The 22,948-nt window shown below is 48.9% G+C and overlaps 1 protein-coding gene across 3 annotated transcripts in view; it reads left to right on the forward strand.

Annotated features, from left to right (window-relative positions):
* Window positions 1-517: 517 nt before the first annotated feature.
* Window positions 518-22,948, forward strand: part of LOC138580187 (C-type lectin domain family 2 member L-like) — a 646,123-nt gene continuing 623,692 nt past the window's right edge. For all 3 annotated transcript variants that reach the window (XM_069650525.1, XM_069650524.1, XM_069650522.1), the window contains exon 1: window positions 518-684. In XM_069650525.1, the coding sequence (XP_069506626.1) occupies window positions 612-684 (73 nt within the window). In that variant the 5' untranslated portion in view covers window positions 518-611. The remainder of the gene's footprint in view (window positions 685-22,948) is intronic.

Below are 22,948 nucleotides of genomic sequence, written 5' to 3' on the forward strand. Positions count from 1 at the left end.
AAAGAAGGGGATTGGTTTAGTTTAGCAAGCGTCACTCTATAGCAATATTATCCTGGTGATATCCCCAGTGCTGACGCATTATCCACTAACATCCTTTATTTATTTATTTAAAACTTTTTTTTGCAAGACTGGGTTAGAGGATTATTGGAATCTATATACAACATTTTCTCAGAAAGATGTATTCAGGAAGGCCATGTTTCTTTTCAGCTTCCAATTGGCCATGTTACAATATTATATAGCGCCTTGCATTAAGGCGCTATATAAAACAATAAATACAAATATTTCAGGGCCGTATTATTTTGCAATCTGGGACTTCTAGTCACCATGCAATAAAATATTGTTGTTCTAACACACTATGTCAGTGTTCTGTCTATGTATGTTTTTTTTGTTGTGTTATGTTTCTTACTTTTGAGACCTTTCCATAACTTTTTAGGTGCACGCTTGTTTTTTCCGCTTATTTGGATGGGGGTCAGCTTGTTTTGGGCTTGTTTTTGAAGGGCATTCAGCTTATTTTTTCCTTCCGACCTGGCAACACGACTGCAAGGCACCTGCACACTCAACGCACTTATAAACCCCAGTTGCCATCCATTCAACAGACGGTCACTGAGAGAATGCAGCCTTTTGTCGAGGAAAGGGTCTCCCTATCGGGGTCCGGGAGAACAGACACCCCGCGTGCCTGCACAGGTGAGGGGGGATGAATGGGAGGGGCCTGGAAGTAACTGGAACTCCTTAGTAATACTCCTGAGCTTCGCCATCTCAAAAGCTCCTCCTCCTCCTCCCAGAGGAACGTGCCGAGCATTAACCCCCCCCTCCCCCAGGAATGTTGAGCTTGATGGCAATACGTTGTCTGGTTGATGTGGGGTTTCTACTTTTTGCGATGTCTTCTCTTATTGACGGAGGTTTGCCACAGAGACAGTAACTTCTGCAGCCCCGCGTGCACACATGGAAATTGAGGCGAGCAGAGGACCGGGACCGGTCATTTGCATAAGAGCAAAGAGTATTTTGGGAGTAAGAATGATCGCCTTAGTCTGGTGTTAATGAGGATGCATGAGTAGGGGCGGGTGTTGTTTACCCCCGGCAGGCGGGCTATGGAGTGCCTGTGCGGCGGTAGTGGATGTCAGGGAAGGGATCCCCTGGTGCGCCTGGGCGGTGCAGTGTGAATAAGGGAGAGGGTAGGAAGTGCAGGGAGTGGTAGAGAGGGTGAAAGTAGAAGGGTAGAGGTAGTTGGCGGAGGGTGAGCTGTCTCTGATGTCAATAAGGTGGGATGGGGAGGCTCTGAGTGTTCTTTGATGGTCAGAAGAAAGGAGGACTTGTGATGTACGGTTCCAAGGGCGGAGGGTTGGCAATGGTGGAGGCGGTAAAGGGAGAGTGTGATAGGGGATTGCAGGTGTGGAGTCAGGAGGGTAGGAAGCAGGAGACAGTGCAGGGTGGTGAATGGGGTCACTGATGGGGGTTGTTGATGAAAGGAGTTTGGAAGAAAGGAAAGGTGTAAGGTCTTACATGAAGCTGGGTTGCTGATTCCCAGGGGATTGTCGAGAGGGCTGAAGGGACTTAGTGCTGAGGGAGGTGAAGGACGTGTTGAAGATGGATTTCACTGGGTTGGAAGAGGTGGCAGAAGTTGTAATGGTGTAGGTGAGAGGTGCATGCAGGGAACTGGGGGAGAGATCGGGAGAGGTGTGCAGAGATGAGAGGGTCCGGGTGTTTCAAAGTCTGTTTGAGGGGGTTCTTTGGTACCTGTGGCGTGTGTGTGAGTGAAGGTCAGCGGGGTGGCCCAGGAAGGGGCTTTGGTAAGGGAAGCATGAGTGGCGCTAAGGGGTGCAAAGACTGACTAGTGAATGGGTCGGGGGGAGAGGGTTGTCGCAAGGGTGTTAGAGGGCAGTGTGGGAAGGTTAGGGCTAAGGTTTGTGAGGGGGCATAGGGAGGTGTCTGAGGGGAGCAGTTCTCCCCCAAGGGCTGAATGTGTGGAGGGTGCAAGGGGAGGGGTCCGCTGAGCAGTCGGTCATATTTTTGGTGAGCCGAAGTTCCTCTCTGATCTGGGAGTTGGTTTTCATGGTGGATAGTATGTTGCATCTGCTCTGGTGGCTAGAAAGGCTATGGGGCGGGGTGCTGCCCCACTATCAGTGTAATACAAGGAGTCTAGAGTAGGGAAGGAGGCAAAGCTTGAGGCGCTGCTGTATATCAAGTTTATGGCTACAAGGAGATTCAATGCAATGGCTATTCTCAGAATGCAACTAGATTTAACATAGTAGGGAACTCCAAAGCGCTGCTAGCGTGGGAGCGCTGGAGAAGTTCAAGTACAGCTAGAGTTAAACAGTGACTGCACTCAGAATGTAGCTAGGTTCAATGCAGCTCAGTGGCAATTAGGTTCAACACAGTCTGCGGTTTAAGCGCCGCTAGAAAGAAAGCAGATGCTACCCTCAAATTACAGCTAGCTTCAGTGTAGGGGATGTACTCCAAGACAACTAGAAATACCAAAACAGTGGCAGATTCAAAGTGCAGCTGAATTCAATGCAGCTATGTTCAACACAGTGGCTATACTAAAAGAACCAGTTACTTTTGTTTAGACAGTGGCTATTGTAAGGGTGCAGAACTAGACTCGGGACACAAAGGTGGCAGGCTTGTTGGTATAGACTTATATTGGACTGAAAATAAGCAAGCACCCTACCTGTCCCTATGACTAAAAGGGATTTCCCTGCCTCAACCAAAACTAAGGAGAAGTACGAAGGCCACTGTCCTGTGTCCTAAACCTATTTCCGTCCCTTACACTTCAACAGAAAACTTACAACTCAACTACACCTTGCTTAGAACAGGATGACTCCCTTCTTCAGGATGCTTTAGGCAGTAGTCTCTTTATCACAGTGGGATAAAAAAAAGAGGACTATCTATCTGTCTTCTGCCAAAGGATATGACTCCCTTCATCTGGTCTTCTTGTGATTTGTGCCAAAAAGGTCTTTCTTCCCCCTTGGGCTTTCCGTGACTTTTGCTTAAGAGTCTCTCTCCTTGGACATCTCGCAACTTGTGCCAACGGTTCTTTGCTCCTGGTCTTCTCGTCACTTATGCCAACTTTTTTTCACCTGGACTTCTTGTACTTTGTGCCAAAGGTTCTTTTTTTCTGGTCTTCTCGTGCTTTATGCCAATTTCCCCTGGACTGCTTGTGCTTTATGCCAAAGGTTCTCTTCCCCTAGACTTCTCATCTCGTTCTGTGGGTCCCAAACCCCATTTTCAACTCTAATGTATCTTAACTTGGCCCGGTTCACTAATCTGCCAAGTCTGTTTCAGTCTCTCTGGGGTGCTCTTTCACCCCCTCGCTTCTCAACTTGGCTCTGTTGATGTTTGGGTCCTTGACCCCTCTTTCAGCTTTGCAATCTCTTTTAACTAGGCCCAGTTCGCTATCCTGCCAGGCCTCTCTGTCTCTTTGGGGTGCTCTTACACCACCTCAATTATCAACTTGTCACTGGGACGAGGAGGATGGCTCTGCACTTCCTCCCAACCTTAGCCTGCCTCTGGGGTATCTGTGTGCCTTCCTGGCCCCCCTCTGCATACCTTTTTGTACTTGGTCTGCAAGAGTTCTGTTCCTCGGCAACACCAGACCGCTTCCCCTGGGCTCACGCAGTCTTCGTTCAGTGTTCGGCAGCTGTATCACGCTGGTTTCTCTCCACGCGTTGGGTGTTGCCTGGACCCCTTGGGAGACTTTGCTCCTGCCACCAGACCCGGATCCCATAACCATGTAAGTCAAGTTGCTTCCCCGCCTTGTGGTTCTCCGTTTCTCTGTTCCAGGCAGCTGGGTCTGCCAAGGGACCTTTCCTTGGCATTCGGCTCCCCGGCGGGAAGCTGCTCTGGTGCAGGACAGACCCCATGGGGGACCCTTGTAAGTATTTATTTCCTGACTGCTTTCTAACTTCCAATAGCTAGCATGCTCTTATCGGATCTGCATAAGGCTCTGCATCGCCCTGCTCTTCCTCGTGACAGTACTTTTGAAGTTATCCATATTCACTCTTCCTCACTGTTCCTCGTCATAGTGTTATTTGCCTGATAAACACAATTACCCTGTATATGGAAATTAGTGGAAGCAAGAGAAGAGAGGATGGGGGGTATCAGAGTCCTAAATGTAGAGCTAGATACCTCATGTCTAACAGCATGATGGTGTGTATACCACATTCTCCCTCAACAGTCTTCACTCCTCCCAGAGAGCGGGTCCTCACCCATGGGATCCTCCCACTGAGTACCACCCTCAGGTGGACTATCGGGTAGCAGCCTCAGCTCCCCGGGCCCATGGGAAGGACCTCTCGGGGAGAAGTGACGACATTGAGGGATTCGTCACACTATACTCAGAGATGCAGCTAAATTCAGTGGCTATACTAAAAAATAGAGCTGATATTTATACAGTGGCTATATGACATTTATATAGTCTTTGCCGTGGTAGCACGTAGCCTGCAGCCATCGACCTGCTTCGACTGATCAGGTAAGTTGAATGTGGATGTGTTGTATTTTTTGCTGTGCTCAAAAACGTGCCCCCCCCTTCTGGGAAAGTCGAAGCTGGGTTTCTCTCTTTCTCTCTTTCTCTCTTTCTCTCTTTCTCTCTTTCTCTCTTTCTCTCTTTCTCTCTTTCTCTCTTTCTCTCTTTCTCTCTTTCTCCTTCGCACCCCCTATGGTACTTACCCTATCCACTAAGTCTGGAAGGAAGAAGTTCAAAAGAGACATCCAGGCCTCCCTACTGCTGATAACTACACCAGTGCTGCCTCCAGACTGTCACTGACATCCTCTTTGTCGTCCCCTCTCCAGACCTATGGACCCATCATATGGTCTCTGTTCTCTCTCCTTTGTCCTCCGTTCCCATTAATGCTGGCACTAGGTGGGAGGTCCTCTTTGCTCCCTTCCGCTCCTCTAAGACCATCCTTAATGTCTATCTGAACGGCACTGTCTTGGTTCAGGCCCCTCAGTCCAATCTCCTACTTTCCTACGTCTTATCAACTTCATCCCTTCCCTGCTACTCCTTCAGCCACCTCTTTGGCAACCTCATGGCAACCTCATCCTCCTCCTCTGCCCACCATCAGGCCCCTCTACCACCTCTGCAGGGTGTACCTCAAGCCTTTACCCCTGCATGGAAGTCTTTCAAATGTGGCAACCTGCTCCACGTTGCCACTCACAACTCTTGTTCTGCTGTCAAACACTCCTCTGACATCTCACCTCCTCGAAGACCTAGATGCCCTTGCTCTCACCGAGACATGGTTTACGGACATTTCTGTCATGATTTTTGACACTCTTCTCCCTGCGGGCTACTCGATCCTCTCCGGACCCAGAACCGACAGACCTGCAAGTGGAGTAGCCCTGATCTTTCTGGAGTGGGTCCCGGCCTCTGCCAACCCTGCGCAGGCATACCCCTCCTTCAATGCCTAGTCTTCAGGCACTCTCTCTCTGCTGGCCTCTCTCTAACTGTTGCCACAATCTACAGGCCGCCTGGCCAGGTCGCCCTCTTCTTCTCTGAATGGGCTGACCTCTCCTTCTCTCCTTGCCTCTACTTCTCAACTTCTCCTCCTCAGAGATCTCAACATCCGCCAGGATGCTTCTAATCGCTCCTCTGGGCTTTCCTGCGACACTTCCATTCTGCCCTCTGGCCGACACACACTTCTGCACATACTTTGGATGTTATTTTTTTTTTAATCTGCTTTCCCGCCGGCAGGCGGATCCGACGGCGGCGCACACGAAGGCCATACAAAGGCCTGTTCCTGCGCCCTGGTCCCCTCACTCCGTCCCCCTTGCCAAGGGAAGAGGGCTGGAGCCCCCTCCTCACTGCAGAAACCAGGAAAACAGCTGTTAAGCTGTGCGGCATCACCCGATGCACGCAACAAGGCCTGCCTGACCTTGTCTCGCTTCCCTGCCTGACCCCCACATGCCGGGCGCTTCGCGGCGCGAGAACGAGGCTGAGCCTCGCATTTGAATCTGCTTTCCCGACGGCGGCGCACACGAAGGCCATACAAAGGCCTGTTACGCGCATGGAAGCGCGGCGTGGCCACCCCCCCCGCACAATTTTACTACTCTCCAACTGATACAGTACGTTTTCATTGTCCGAGTGGTAGTCTAAGTACATGCCAGCACCGGAGACACTACTGTATGTTTGCAATCTTAACCGCTTTACTGAAATGTGTTCCCGGTCTCAAATACTGGTCGCCTACAGACCACATTAGACTGCTGTATTGTGCCCTTCGGTCGCCTACAGACCACATTAGCCTGCTGTATTGTGCCCTTCGGTCGCCTACAGACCACATTAGCCTGCTGTATTGTGCCCTTCGGTCGCCTACAGACCACATTAGCCTGCTGTATTGTGCCCTTCGGTCGCCTACAGACCACATTAGCCTGCTGTATTGTGCCCTTTGGTCGCCTACAGAGCACATTAGACTGCTGTATTGTGCCCTTTGGTCGCCTACAGAGCACATTAGACTGCTGTATTGTGCCCTTTGGTCGCCTACAGAGCACATTAGACTGCTGTATTGTGCCCTTTGGTCGCCTACAGACCACATTAGCCTGCTGTATTGTGCCCTTTGGTCGCCTACAGAGCACATTAGCCTGCTGTATTGTGCCCTTCGGTCGCCTACAGAGCACATTAGACTGCTGTATTGTGCCCTTTGGTCGCCTACAGACCACATTAGACTGCTGTATTGTGCCCTTTGGTCGCCTACAGACCACATCAGACTGCCGTATTGTGCCCCAGGGTCACCTACAGACCACTTTGAGGAGCCAGCGCTGTGCCTTATGGTCGCAGCTCGCCCTGACACTAATCCAATATGCAAACCTGTTTGCCCCTCATCATGTTCTGCATTCTCCCCAACCACACACCCTGCTTGGGCCACTACTACTGGCCCCATAACAACGGTCTCAGCAAGCCGGCATGCCCCCGGCATCACCCTATCCCATGTCCTACACCGTTCCTTCCCTCTACTCCCCCATTCCCAAACAGCGCAAGTCTTACCCCTAGGACCTATCTGAATACCATCAAGCATCATGCTATCAGCCCTGATCCAATCTCACACGTATTGCCCACTGCAGAGTCACCTCACCACAGCTATACTGAAAAATTCTCTAACCCCGTGACAGGTGCAGCAAGACACTTCTGATTAAGGTCTCGTACTTTCAACCACCCCAACCCAGTCAAATATGACCACACACCTCCCAAACAAATTAGGCCCAGAGTACTTCCCCCTCATCAAAACCATACTCCTAGCCAGAAACCCAACACCACTTCCAAACCAGCCCCGGACACCCCCAATAAATTACCATCCACCTTTTAAAGGAGCGCTTATCTATGCCCGCTCCTTAGGGGCGCATGCTATAGAAGTTCACAACCTCATTATGGAATCGCAGCTCGACATACTAGTAGTCGCAGAGTCCTGGCTCCATCAAGCATCAGGTCCACTACTAACCCTGGCAATCCCATCCGACTACACCATATTTAGAACAGATAGGACCCACTCACAAGGAGGCGGTGTTGCTATAATAGTCAAGACTAAATTACAGCTTAGACCTTGTCCCATCGAAAGTATTGAAGGGTATGAAACATTACTCGTAAATTTTCCCATAAATGCTAAAACTACGATTAATTTAATAGTAATTTATAGAGCACCTAGCTCCAACAACCACCCAGAGACTGAAATTCCGTTGCTATTAGCTCCACTAATAAAACCTAGCTCAAAATACATCATCCTGGGTGACCTTAACCTAGGTTTCAATGACAGCCAAGATGCCAAAGCAGAATCACTTCACTCCGCCCTGAAGGACATGGGCTTCAGCCAACTAGTTAATGCACCCACACATATCAAAGGCAGGACTCTTGACTGGATCCTCTCCCTTAATACCCCCATAACCATTGAGGCCATCTCCCCTCTTACTTGGACCGATCACCATAACATTGTATTTACAATCAATCCCTCCGAACCCACACAAAAGAAACCTAAAACCATGATTACCTATGAAACTAGAAACGCCCGCAAACTCACGCCAGAAAACCTCACGCCTCCTCTTTCAAAAATCCTAGATTCGACCTCGATCACTAGTGACAACCCCTGTCTCCTAGCAGACATATATCACAACTGCCTCACTGCAACCATTAATGCTATAGCACCGCTCACCACCAAGGCAAAACGCTCAGATAAGCGATCTAGCTTCTGGTTTAATGATGATCTTATCGCCCTCAGAAGAACCAAACGCGCGAGTGAACATGCCTACAGAAAGCATCCTACTGCGGAGGCAGAAAAAGCCTACCAAGAAATAAACAAAACCTATAAAACAGCTACTATTACCTACAAATCTAATGCGTATAATAATAGGATCAGCAATGCGACCTCAGATACCAAGGAACTATTTGCCATTCTAAAAGAATTGGAAACCCTACCCCAGCCATAAACCCAACCATCCCCAGCAAGGAATGGTGCACCACTATTCAAGACGCACTAACAGCCAAAATTGAACTACTCCAAATAAAAATCACATCCAAAAAACTATCACTAGCCAACAAATCTGCCCTCCTTAATCTAAATCGACCACATCAGGAATTCACCAGCTCCCCATTCCACTTCACACCAGTATCCCAAAATGTAGTGTTTGACACCATCACCAAACTTAAAGCCTCCAACTGCAAAGGAGATTCTGTCCCTGCATCAGTAGTCAAATCCTGCGCCCACACCCTCACCCCCATTATCACCAACTTCGTGAACGCATCCTTCAATACTAACCTAGTACCAGCTAGCATCAAAGAAGCCTGGGTCACCCCTCTCCTGAAAAAACCTACCCTAGACCTTACTGTGCCCACTAATTACAGGCCAATAACAACTGTCCCATTTCTCCTCAAAATATTGGATAAATTAGCATACAACCAAGTCCAAACTCACCTTGAACAAAACCACCTCCTTGGCACGAGGCAATCAGGCTTCCGCCCCAACCATAGCACAGAAACGGCACTCCTTGACTTAAAAATCCAGATGGATACCATCAGAGACTCAGGAAAACTCTGCATCCTCCTCCTACTCGATCTCTCCGCAGCGTTTGATTTAGTAGACCATAATAAACTGTGCGCCACACTAGCGAAAGACTTCAATTTCTCCACCGAAGCTACTACCTGGATCAAATCTTTTCTTGCTGACCGCACCTCCAGGGTCGCCATAGGTAAAGAAGCCGCCAACCCCATCATAGTACCCATTGGTGTCCCCCAAGGTTCCTGTCTCTCACCAACATTATACAATGCATACACTAAACTCCTCTTCTCAGCGCTAGACGACATGGGTGTCATCTACACCAACTTTGCAGACGACACCCAGATCCTCATCCCTTTATCGGGAGACTACACTCAAGACACCGACACTATCAACAAAATATATGCCATAATCCAAAATTGGATGGCACTAAATAGCCTCTGTCTCAATGATGAGAAGACTGAGGTTCTCATTGTGGGCTCCCAATCCAAAATAGAAGCATTACATGCTGATTACTCATCCATTAACATCGATGGCACAAACATATCAGTACTCAAACAAGTAAAAACACTAGGTGTCTACCTAGATGCCAACCTCACCATGACCAAGCACATTAACGCCCTCTCTTCCTCTACCTCCTACACCGCAAAACTTATTGCTCTCAGTCGCCAATTCTTGACACCCACCAACTGTATCACGCTGGCAAGAGCTTTAATCTTATCCAGGCTCGACTACTGCAACGTACTCTACCTGGGTACCTCAAAAGCCAATCTAAACAAACTACAGCTTATTCCAAATAAAGCCCTTCGGGCGGCCCTTGGATTAAGGAAGTCAGATCACATCTCAAATATTAGAAGAAACCATCACTGGCTCCCCATCAAAGCCAGGGTCACATTCAAAGCCCTGTGCGTCACATTCAAATGCATCCACTCTTGTGTCCCCATCTATCTCAACCACGCCATCACCAAAAAAGTAACAAAGAGGCCCCTCAGATCTAACGGTCAACTACTCCTAGCCATCCCCCGCTACAAGACAACCAAGGCAGGAGGCAGTAGTTTCCAATACCTCGCACCCACATATTGGAACACTCTTCCCCTCCCCATCAAAAATGAGCAAACGTTCTCAGGCTTCAAGAAATCCCTGAAAACGTGGCTATTTAACCAAGACTAAAATCCCCTTCCATGCTTCAGGAAATATCACTGTACTGAAGCCCTGCATTAAATGTCTTCGTGTATGATTATTTTGTATTCACATGCGCCCGATTGGCAATTTCTAAGAAATGTTTTAACCAAGCTGTCTGTAACATCGCCGTGGTACCCAAGGGTTTGGGCGAGTAATAAATGCAATAAATAAATAAATATCATCACCTCAGATTCCTCCTCTCTCTTGGACTGACCACCTTCGACTCTCCTCACATCTGAAACTCTCTATCCCTCGGGCAAAGCCCGCCACAGCACTGCCACCTACCTTCTTGGTCATTCGGCCCATGAAACGTGTGTCAGTGGATGCCTTTTCCTCTACTTTCTCTGCTCCTCCTACTCCAGCGTCTGACTCGCACCCTGACACAGCCCTTTCTTATCTGCATCTTTCTATTTCCAATACCCTGGACATCCTTGCCCTTATCATGAGAATCCAGCTGAAGCCTACCTCCAAGTGCAACTCTTGGTATGATTCTGACCTCGCCGTCCTGAAACGCAAGTGCCGAGAAGCTGAGTGGAAGAGAGGTCTTCGGGCGCATCCTGTGACAAACAGGCCGCCCGCCTGCTCCAAAGGCAATACTTATTCTGTCAACTCCAGGAAGAGAGCACACATTCAAGTCTGTGTCTTAAAATCTGCAAGCAACTCGCCAGACCTGTTGCAGTCTCTACCTCTCCTGTTCCCTCCCAGGCCTCCTCTACGGCTTTGGCCTCTCACTTCTCTGCTAAAACTCAGGACATTCTGTCCTGTCGCCTTTCCCTCTTCCTCTCTCGCCCCCCCTTTGGCCATCTCTCCCGCTCCTCCTTCTTTCTCTTTTTCTCTGACAACACCTGACAAGGTTTCTAGACTAGTCCGATCTATGAAAGTGTCGTCCAAAACAGGTGCTCCTCTGCTCCTCCAGAACCATATTGAGACCCTCACTCTAGCTTGGCCGATATCTGTAATCACTCTTTCGCCAATGGAACTTCCCCCTCTGCCCTTAAGCACTCCCTTGTGCAACCCCCTCCTCAAGAAGCCGTCTTCCGATCGTACCTGCCCGGCAAACTATCACCCAATCCCCATCATACCTTTCCTGGGCAAACTCTTGGAAAGGCTGGCCATCTCCCAGCTTACACTCCACACAGAATCTGTTGGTTGTCTCCATTACCATCAGTCTGGCTTCAGAGCTGCCAGAGGCACGGAAACTGCTCTCCTGAACACACTTGAAGATCTTGTCTCTAACCTTGATTCCAGTATTCATTCTGTCCTCATCCTCCTTGCTCTTTTCTCTGGTTTCGACAGTCAACCACGCCATCCTGATCAATCGACTTCATGAGAAATTGGGCATCACGGATCAGGCCCTGGAGTGGCTGACCTCCTTCCTCCTTGGAGCGCCCCTCCCAGGTCCAACTTAGTCCCCCTTTCTCCGCAACTTTTCTCTACCTGTGCCGTTCCCCAGGGCTCTATCCTCTCACACTGATTTTTCAACCTCTACTTGGCCCCTTTGGCCCACCTGATCTCTACCTTCTCCTTTAACTTTCAGTGTTAGGCGGATGATATTTTGATATTTGATTTCTATCGCGCTCATACACAAGTGTTTCAGAGCGCAACAAGGCAAGGGAGGGGAACTGGGGAGAACAAAACAACGATCTTTCTATGCCCAGTGATATTGAGAACACGCAAGTGCATGGGTGAGGGGGAGGGGAAAAGTGCAAGGAACTGCAAAGTGCAGAGCAAAAGGAGAACAGGATAAATAATGATACGATATATGATAGGTTATTTATAACGCGCTTAATACCCAGAGTTTTCTACGCATGGACCCGGGGATCGAACCTGTGGTGCTCGTGACCTCTTGCTTCCAAGGTGAGCACGTTGCCCCTGAGCTATCCTCCCAAGACTAATACATAAATAATAAAAGCAACAAAAGTGCTGAGTTTAAGCCAGCAGACAGGGTAGGTCAGGTAAGTGCAGGAAGAAAAAACAAATGGGGGTAAGAGGGCTGTATGGGTACAGATACAGACCCTAGTGCATGGGGTGGCGATATTGAGAACACGCAAGTGCATGGGTGAGGGGGAGGGGAAAAGTGCAAGGAACTGCAAAGTGCAGAGCAAAAGGAGAACAGGATAAATAATGATACGATATATGATAGGTTATTTATAACGCGCTTAATACCCAGAGTTTTCTACGCATGGACCCGGGGATCGAACCTGTGGTGCTCGTGACCTCTTGCTTCCAAGGTGAGCACGTTGCCCCTGAGCTATCCTCCCAAGACTAATACATAAATAATAAAAGCAACAAAAGTGCTGAGTTTAAGCCAGCAGACAGGGTAGGTCAGGTAAGTGCAGGAAGAAAAAACAAATGGGGGTAAGAGGGCTGTATGGGTACAGATACAGACCCTAGTGCATGGGGTGGCCCGGAGGCCGTGCGGGAGGGTGGCAGGGTGAGCAGGAACTTGGGCCTGTAGGACAGAGGGTGGCCAGGTGCATGGTGCCAAGAGAACAGATCCGCAGGGCAGGGGGGGCGAAGGCAGAAGCAAAGAGGAAGGTCTTGAGGTGCTTCTGGAACCAGAGATGGTTCTCAAGTTTTAGAGTGGAAGGGAGGCTGTTCCTGAGGGAGGCCCCAGCTGGAGACAGATCTACCCCATCTCGTTTCTTTGAAAAATGACTGACCCTGAGGGGGTTAGAGGTAGAGGAGCGAAGAGCTCGAGAGGGGAGGTATTTGCAGAGGGATAGCTGAAGGTATTTTGGACCCAGGCCCCAGAAAGCCTTGTGGACCATGCAGAGGGTTTTGAATTTAATCCTTGCATCCACTGTTAGCCAATGGAGAGATTTCAGAACTGAGAGATAGGATCCCAGGGCTTGAGGCCAAGTCTCGCAGTCCTGTTTTGGATTAGTTGCAGAGGGCGGAGAGTAGATGCAGGTAAATTTAGAAAGAGACTGTTACAACCTAGAGAGAAACAGAGCTTGGGAGACAGTGAGCTTCTGGGGCGACTCTCGGCTTTCCTTCAGGCTCCCGTCGGCCTCCTTTCCTGACTGTCTATTCGCGATTCAGGATTGGTGTACCTCCAACGATCTCTGTGACTTGATTGCCCCTTAGGGTGTGATTTTCTGCCCGCCCCCCTTGACCCTAGGTAGGGCTGTGTAGGGTGGGCACAGAATCAACAGTCTTAAGTTATGATGAGAGGTGCCTCAGAAGTTCGGCCTAGCGCTTTGACAGTTCCTTGAGTGTTTGCACCCCTTGACATAATTGACAACAAAACAGCCAGAAAATGTTGTGTAGTTCGTTTTGACTCAGAGACCTCATTATGAAGCATTACTCAAAAATATGAAGCTGACACTTGAAGGTAGCAAGTCAATATATTTAATATCACATCTGTCTTCTACCAGTTCTAATCATCATTAAACCTGCTAGGGTAACAGCTATTATAACATAACAGATTGTCATATATATGGAAAGCGTTATTGCATAAGCTAAAAGCATAAATCATATTTAACAAAGATCAAGTACAATTCATCATTTTTAAGAAACCACCTTGAGTAACATGGGGTGTATGTTAGGGTGGTCTATACTAAGCTATGTTCTGATCAGGAGTGGAGTGACATAATAAAACACGCCTTCAGTCCCATCTATGCAGTTCAACCTTCACATCCAAACTCACGTTTGTCATGTCTTGCCGGGCTGCATGCGCTATTACCACGACTGCCTATCGATGTGGCCTGCTGCTCCGGCACCTGCGATGGAAGGCTCTTCCCAACCCCCCCCACAATCTCGTGGTCTGCTGCCTTCTGCTGTGTGTGGCCTTAGTCTGTTGTGCTTTTTATATGAAAAGCGTTACTTAATCTGCATAGACTATTTGCGTCATTTCCTCGGCCTGGAAAGAAAGTCTAGAGTCTGAACCTGCTTTTGTGCTTTGGTTTGCTCACATGATTTACCTGTGACAACTAAATCGAAAGGTACTGTCTTCGCCTCTTGGATATTTCCATTACAGTGAACGTGATTCGTGTAGGGACAAGATCAAAGCATGTCATTCGCTCGTTGACCCTTTTTTAAACTTCATTCTAGTGAAGGCCTTTCTTCAGAGGAAAGAGCTACACTTGTCTTCAGCCACTTTAACCGTGTATTTCTATTTTGGTATTGTGCTTCCTGCCCTTGGCTTCTTATCTTATCTGATCTGCCTGGTGTGAAACCTAGCCATTGAAGACAGGAAGCTGCTATTCTGTGGTTAGAAAGAGGAATAGATCATGTCGAGTTCATTGCAAGGAACAAGCTATGCGTTTTGCTCTTTGCTGAACCCACGAGCGTTATTCATAAACGGCAATATATCAGCTACAGCCTACCTTTTTATCTTTTGACACTAGCCCTCTCCTTATGTGCAACCGTGTACTTTGTATTCACTGAACAGTAGTGGTAATTTGTTGTTGCCATTACTGATATGTGGCTTAACTGTCTTGGCTCGTTTGTAACATTCATAAATCATGACATACCCCCCTCAAGGCAGTTTGACATAGATCAAAGATCTGTAGCTCTGTGATGAATACACTTACTGGGAGCTATAATTACATCAAGATTGCCTATATTGGTGGCAACAAAGGAAAAACCTATGTATACATTCATATTTTAGCATATATCTGTTGCATGCTAGAATCAACGTGAGTTGCGTGATAAATTGCATAGCGCCTACGAGCCTGTAATGTGTGCTATACACAATAATAAAAAGAAAACATTAACAGCTGCATCATATTTTCAAAGGGTTAGCACTGCTTGCTAACATTAGCATGAATGAGTACATGTATCCAACATTGAGGTATTCAGCATGATTCCATTATATTGCCACTGGACCTAGCTAATAATGCACGTATTTAAATTGAGGTATATAGGTTAATTGGAAAATTATTAGCGGCGATGGCTTCAAAATACTGTAATGGATCTTTTGTAAATCTGTTAGTAATTAGCAACCAACATAGCTTGGCCCCTGGTTTCCTGACCCAGTGTGCAGTGGAAGAGGTGATTCTTAACACATTGTCACATGCATAAACAGTTACTAGTTTGAATCGGTGTCCTTGAAAATACACCAATATGTGAGTGTCTTTGTCACTCACAGCAATCAGCACATGGAGGTCATCCAGTACATTATTTTATTTTTTGTACTTCATTTTTATTGGGATTTTCTGAAAAAAACATGAAATGTGGTCACTTTTTTGTTATTTTTGTCATCACCCACCCCCCTACAGCAAACGACTAATCCTCGCGGGCGTTATGACCACCTACATGTGAGAAGAAAAGGGTGAACATTTTCCCAGGATATCACTTGTAACAAAAAAGTTACAAGGGATTGAATGCGAGAAACTGAAATGTCCAAAAAAAGACTCCGCACTGGGAGCGAAAACCCTCAGCAGTTAAGGGGTTAAAGAGGAATGTCTTGATTTCTTTTCTGAATTGCATGAAGGTTGTGGAAATACTGATGTTGATAGGGTATGAGTTCACAGTAGTCTGGGGGCGTAAACCAATAATGTTTTTTTCTTGGTTCATCTTTCTTTGCATTTTTGTTGCTTTAGATTTGGTAAGGTCCAGACTTCTGTTCATGCGCAGGCTACCACAGATGGTGAACATGTGTGCTAGTTGGTAGGGGCACGCATGCTGACAAATCGGAATATGAACTGGGTGGGTAGTGAAGTATAACATGCTCGACTTTGGAGCAGGACTATTCCTTGCATCTTGGGTTGAACACCCCAGGCGGGGTGACTCAAACCTTCAACTCCTCCTCACCCCGCACAACGCAAGTTGAGCACCACTGGATAAGTAACATTGGTTACCAAGCACTATTTATTTTAAAATGTTTTTATTGGCATTTGATTAGGTACAAGTGCATTTCAGTGTGTCATTTTCATTCAAGTCATACATTTATGCCAAGATTTAATAATAACCTTCAAACAATAACCAAAGTTACCTACACAGATCTTATGGTGCGTTGCATAGTTCAATGGGGTAGGCATCCTGGTGCCCGGGGTATGGTTCTTACCCCTCATTTCCTGGTGTCAGCAGTGGCCGTTGTCAGTTGGGTGTGGGTGGGCGGCTACACAGGCATGGGGTTGGCGTGTTTCACAGTGCATAGCTCACTTGGTTTATCGTCAGATGGGTGGAACATGTCCCACACCAGTGCCTTCCATGCGGCCCATTTGTCGTTGCCATCCGGCTCTGATCTATTGACCCCTTCCAGCCACACCTTGGTTTCCGCCTCTGCCCACCTCCCGAATTCCCTGTGCCATTTTTCATATTGTGGCCCCCCCAAGACATGGCAATGGTTCTTTTGGCTAAGACACATGCCAGGTCTGTGAATCTAAGCATGTGCTGTATTTGCTAACCCTGGGGTAAGCACCCAGCAGGCATTCCTTCGGTGACCATTCAAAGCTTACTACACCAGCCGCTCTGCAGGCTTGTTCTATGCGCGCCCATAAACCTTGCACACGCCCACACCCCCAGAACATATGTATCATGTCGGTGTCCAGTCAAAGGCTCGACTGCAAAGGGTTGAATGACCTTTTGACCGCAATCAAAAGGACTGAAAAAAAGGATCACATTTTTTAAAATGTATTTATATATATTTTTTTTAGTTTTGCATGTATAAAAAAACTTTTTCATAAAAGGAAAACTGGGGGCTGGCGGGGGAACCCCCCCATTAAATAAACAAAAAAAATCGATCCTTTTTTTCGGTCCTTTTACTGGCGAAAAAAAGGCATTTGAGCCCTTTGTTTTCGAAAATAGCCATCATGTCAGCACCCTCTCCTCCGCATCGTAAGCTAGCACTCTTATTGAATGTGGCTACCCTTTGCAGAGTCATGTAGGTGCGATTTATAGCACATTTAGTTGTATTAATTTAAAGTAATGGTTCCTCGATACTGCTTTGGGGTAACCAAGTATCCTCTCCTATTCCTTTTCCGTTATCACAGTGCCCAAATCTGCCTCCCACTTCTCTTTTAATGTTGTGCTCTTGGGATTGGGTGCGTCTATTAACATGTTGTACAACCTTGAAACTGGGCGCCAACCGTCGCTCAGATTGTACATCAACGTGAGTAATGGTTCCGCTTGCGGTTCCTCCGGCCAGCCCTCCATCTGTCTTTAGCCACCTTTCGGATACGGTGGTACCAGAGGAACTGCCCACTCGAGATCCCTTCTCTTTCTTGCATTGAGTTGAACTCCCTGAAGGCCTCATCTTCGTATACATCACCCCATCCGTATATCCCTTTCCCTTCCCATCTTCTCAACACCGCAATGTCTGTGCTGTCTCGGCATATATCTGCCGCTATTGGCACTTCTGGGGAGTAAGGGCGCTCAAGCTTCAGTAAGTCTTGTGCCCTCCTCCATATTTTCCTTCCTAGCGTTACCACCATTGGGGTGTGTTCTATGTCCCTGTGGGTTACCCACAGTATTTCTTTCACTTTAATGGGAGCCACCAGGTGTTGTATCAGGCCTGTTTCTGAGGTGGACTTGTCCGCCAGCCATTTGACCACATGGCTGAGTTGGGCTGCTAGGTAGTATATCTCCAGGTTTGGCAGTTTCACGCCCCCCCTTATCATACGGTAGGTGTGGCGTTGTTAATGAGAGAGTGTGGCGGGCGGTACCCTATCAGTATCTCCGCTGTTCGGAAGAAAGAAGGTTTGATGTAGTGGCGCACGTTGTTAAAGTACAGAAATCTCGGTAGGATGATCATTTTGGTGATGGCCACCCTGCCTAGTAGTGATGGTGGTAGCTTAGACCAGAATTTCATGTACTTCCCAGAACCCTGCGCCACCTTTGCCATGTTGTATTCATGCATCTGTTCTGGTGTGTGCTTTATGTTGACCCCCAGGTATTTATACGAGTTCGCCTCCCAGTTGAGTCCCACTGCTGGTAGTATGCTGGTGTCCCTCCCCGCTTAGCCCCGCTATTGGGAATATGCATGATTTAGATCTGCTGAAGCTGATTCCCGACACCTTGGCATAGTTATCTAGTATGTCTAGGGTAACTGGGACGTTTAGATGTGGGTCCCTAACGTATAGCAGCACATTGTCTGCGTAGAGTGACAGTAGGTGTCCCACTCCCCCAACCCAGATGCCGACATCTAGGTACTGTTTCCTAAGGTATATCGCTATTGGCTCAAGGCCCAAGACGTACAGCATTGGAGATAGCGGGCATCCCCGTCTGGTCCCCCTCTTTATGTCCCAGATCGCCGACACCAGCCTCCCAGTTTTGACCCTAGCCTTGGCGTTTGTGTATAGTATCCGAACCCAGCAAATGAAGACCTCCCCAAACCCGAACTCCCTTAGTGCCGCCAGTAGCCACTCCCAATAAATTGAGTCAAACGCTTTTATAGTGTCTGGGGAGAGTATAGCATATTCTCTTTGGGATCCCTCTGTCTGCGCCAGAATGTGTTGCATTCTGCGTAGGTTTAATGCAGTGCTACGCCCCGGTATGAAGCATGTCTGGTCGCTATGTATTAGGCCACCTATTATTCTGTTCAGGCGTTTAGCTAGTATCGTGGTGAGGATCTTAACAACATAGTTCAGCATCGCCAGTGGGTGATGGGAGTCTCATTCTTCTGTTGGTTTCCCAGGTTTGGGTATCGGGACAATTAGCGTTTCTCTCATGGACCCCGGCTATTCCCCGTTGGTGAATGCTTCTCGGTAAACCTCAAGCAACACCGGCGTAATGACTGTCTCGTACGTTTTGTAGAACTCCGGAGGGAGTCCATCACTACCAGGTGTTTTACTGGAGGCGAAGGACCTTATTGCCTCATCAATATCATCCCCCTGTTGTCATCCCCTGTTATTTCCTCGTCTAGGGCTTCACGTTGTGCTGATTCTATTTTTGGGAGACTATTTCCTCCAATGTGTCTAGTATGTCTGGCTGCGCCACCTGATGATCGTGGCTGTATAGTCAGGAGTAAAAGTCCCTGAATGTGTAGTTTATTTCTTGTTGTGTCTTGTGTACTGTGCCTGCTAGGTCTTTGATCTCCGTGATTTGGTGCCGTGGGTGTTCCTTTTTACAAAGCCACGCCAATAGCCTGCTAGGTTTGTCTCCCTCAGCGTGTGCCCTGGTGGTTTTCACAGCGTTGGTTCACCCTCCTCCTGTGTCCCCTGCAGATTAGCTTCCTTGTGTTTTATTTCATCCTCCATTTTCTCTAGTTCAGCTCTTAGTGTTTTCCTTATGCCTCCCACTCCTGTGATGGCCTTGCCTCTCACCACCACTTTCATTGCTTCCCAAATTGTTCCCCATCGCTCAAAACTACCCACATTCACCTCTATGTACTCCTCCAGTTAATCTCGTAGCACTTCTGTGAAAGCCTGGTCGGTCAAGGCGTCTGATGACCTGCGCCATAGCGGTATGGGCGGCCTGGGGCCCCTTGTTTTCCACGTCACCAGCAGTGGTGAGTGATACGAGATTGATCTGCCCAAGTACTGTGCTGAGTCTATTTGTGGCTGGTGATGCTTGGGCACGAATAGGTTGTCAATTCTAGTGTGGAGGGTGTGTGGTGAGAAGTACGAGTAGCCTCTGTCCACTGGGTGGTATCGCGCCACACGTCAGCCAGGTCTAGGGCTTCGACCAGCGCATTTAGTGCCCCTGACGCTGCATCGTTTCTGGTTGCTGTCGATTTGGATCTGTCCAGCTCCCAGTCCCTGACAGTTAAGGTCCCCTCCCCAGATACAGAAGCTATCTTGATGGTGGGCTAGTTTGGCCCCAGCACATCTAAATGTTTTGGGATCCCATGGTTGGGGAAATAAGAGTTTATTATGCAGACTTAAACTTGTTCGATCCATCCCCTCACTACCAGGTATCGGCCCTAGGGGTCTGCCTCCCAGGTTAGTACTTTGAATGGGACCGCTGGACTTATCCAAATGAGTACCCCCCGGGGCGTACTTGAAGTAGGGAACCCCACAACACTGCCCATCCCAGTGGTCCAACACCGTTCCCATGGTTTGTTGCGTCAAGTGGGTCTCCTGGAGCAGTGCAAAGGACACCCCCTTCCTATTGAGAAAGGACTTCACTCGGTCCCTGCGCATGTATGTCCCCAGGCCCCAGACGTTCCATGTTAGGATTTTAATTTCATTACCCATTCTAGCGTGTAGGGCCCCCCAGCCTTCTGATCCCCCTGGGTCTCAGGTCCCGCCGCAGTGGCCCTTCTGTCTCTCGCCCCAGGTAACCTTTTCCCCCTTCCAGACACACACATCAGCGCACCCGCACTTCATATTGCACACCACATTTTGTGTAGGAATTGAACTGTTTACAACTCCAGAACAATCCAAAACCAAACAAACTATTAACCAAAACTAGGTAACTGCGCTCATCGGCCACCTTTCGTCCGTGGCGCTCGAGCGCCCCCGCAACCGCCGGACCTTCCTGGGTCACGGCGAGCGGGCCGTGGTGCGTCAGCAGTAGACTGACGCCGAACAGTTCGTAGGGCGTTGTGAAAGTATGACGCGGGAGTCAAGGTGTTTTTGCTGGAAGTATATTTATTTTTAAATCAAGTGCCAAAGTCTTTAACTGAAGAGTTCAAAATGGTTTCCTTCACCGTAGGCTCTTCGTCCCTTGTGTGTTCCTGAGAAAGGGGACTGTCTCTTAATGCGTGAGGTCCGGATAGGCCCACCACTCTGGGTCGGCTCCACTCTCCGTCTCGGTGTCCTGTGGAAATGACAGACAGCGCTGGTTAGAATCCGCGGGCTTTTATCCTTCCCTGAGGTTTCAAATCCCCACCAATCAGCAGGGTTTAGGACCTTCCCGGTTGTGATTGGCATGGAAGCCGTTGGCCCGCCTCCCTTAAAGTCAGAACCCGCCCCGTCACTTCTGCCTGCCCTTGTAGCATAGTGGGAGGTCCTGTGGTGCCCCTGCCTGCGTTGACGAAGTGCTGCCGGGACCCGAGCACATATGGGCGGGTTCGGGCGTTCGTGGCTCCTCCCGACCTCTCCCGCAGACTGTGGCGGCTATGCGCGCTCTCCCACTCCTGCATCCTGGCTCCGCTCGACCTCGGCCACTGGTCATGTTGGTCGCGGTGACCTCCCTGGTACTGCCTCCGCCCTTCTCCTGGCCCGGGCTGGCGAATCCGGAACTTCGCCTGCACCGCGCTGGAGCACCCATACGGTAAGCAACCCTCCATGCTGCAGCTCGTCACTGCTGTTCCTTCGCTGGTCTTGCCTCCGTGTTGTTCCCCGTGTCCGCCCGTTTCCCGGGAGTTGTTGGTTCCACCCCCCCTGTCCGTTGTAGGCACCTCCTCACACATACCCACGCCGGGTACAGGCCGATCGGGCCAGTGTGAACATCTGGACAGGTAGTCTGCTACTAACTGGAACCTGACCGGTTTGTGCAAAGTCAGAAAGTCAAAGGGTTGTAGGGATAGAAACCAGCGGAGGACCCTCTGGTTAGTATCTTTGTGATGGGCCAGCCATTCGAGGGGCGCATGGTCTGAGAACAACGTGAATCGGCGTCCCATCAGATAGTACTTGAGCGATTCAACGGCCCATTTGATGGCCAGGCACCACTCCTCCACCGTGGAGTAGGCGGACTCGTGTGGTAGTAGTTTTCGACTGATAAAACATATGGGTCATAGCTCTGCTTCTTGTTCTTGGGAGAGAACGGCACCCAGGCCCTGGTCTGATGCCTCTGTTTGAAGGAAGAAATGTTTCTGGAAGTCCGGGCAACACAGTACGGGATCTGACGTGATCCTATGTTTTAGCAGGGCAATGGTCTCCATGGCAGCATCATTGTTTGTCAAGTCTGGGTTACCTTTGAGCCTCAGCGCGTCGGTGAGCGGGGCGGCTATAGAGGAAAAATCGGGAATAAACCTTCTATAATAGCCGATGAGACCCAGGAAGGCTCGTATCTGCTTCCTGCTCGCTGGCGTTGGGATCCGGTGGATGGCGTCCGTTTTGGACATCTGTGGTTTTAGAACCCCACCCCCCACTAGATGTCCGAGGTACTTAGTTTCGTGAGCTCCCAATGTGGTTTTTCGGGGATTTATGTGTAATCCCGCCCTATGTAGGTCGGCTATGACTGCCTTTAGGTGGGTTAGGTGGTCTTCCCAGGACTTACTATAGACAATTATATCATCCAGGTAGGCCGCTGCATACCCCTCATGAGGCCGTAGTATGATGTCCATAAGCTTCTGGAAGGTGGCCGGTGCACCATGTAGGCCGAAGGGAAGGACCTTGAAATGGTACAATCCCCGTGGAGTAGAGAAGGTGGTCTTTTCCTTGTCCTGGGGTCGTAAAGGGATCTGCCAGTATCCCTTAGTTAGATCTAGGGTGCTCGGGAATAGTGCAGCGCCAAGTCCCTCCAGTAACTCGTCCATCCGTGGCATCGGGTAAGCCTCGTACCGGGAGACGGCATTCAGTTGTCTGTAGTCCATACAGAAGCGTATGGAGCCGTCTGGTTTTGGGACAAGTACTATAGGTGAGGACCAGGTGCTGTTTGATGGTTCGATGATGTCTAGTTGTAGCATTTCATCCACTTCGGTATTTATGACGCGCCTCCGGGCTTCAGGTATACGATAGGGTCTGAGACGTATTATCTTCCCGGGCTCTGTCCTTATCTCGTGTTTGATTAATTCGGTATGCCCTGGTAAGGTGGAAAAGGCTTCTCGGTGGGGCAGCAGTTTGTCCAATAGTTCTACTTTCATAGCAGGGGTTAATGCATTTCCCCACTGGACGTGATCTAAAGAACCAGTGTCCGTTGTTTCGACGGTTTCTATGTCACCGGAGGTTCCCAGGGCCACCATTAGAGGTTCGTTCCACTTTTTCAGTAGATTGATGTGATATATCTGATCCGGGTTACCTCGGTCG

Source organism: Ambystoma mexicanum, chromosome 3p (assembly GCF_040938575.1).
Source record: "Ambystoma mexicanum isolate Mex_15411 chromosome 3p, UKY_AmexF1_1, whole genome shotgun sequence".
NCBI classification, from domain to species: Eukaryota; Metazoa; Chordata; class Amphibia; order Caudata; family Ambystomatidae; genus Ambystoma; species Ambystoma mexicanum.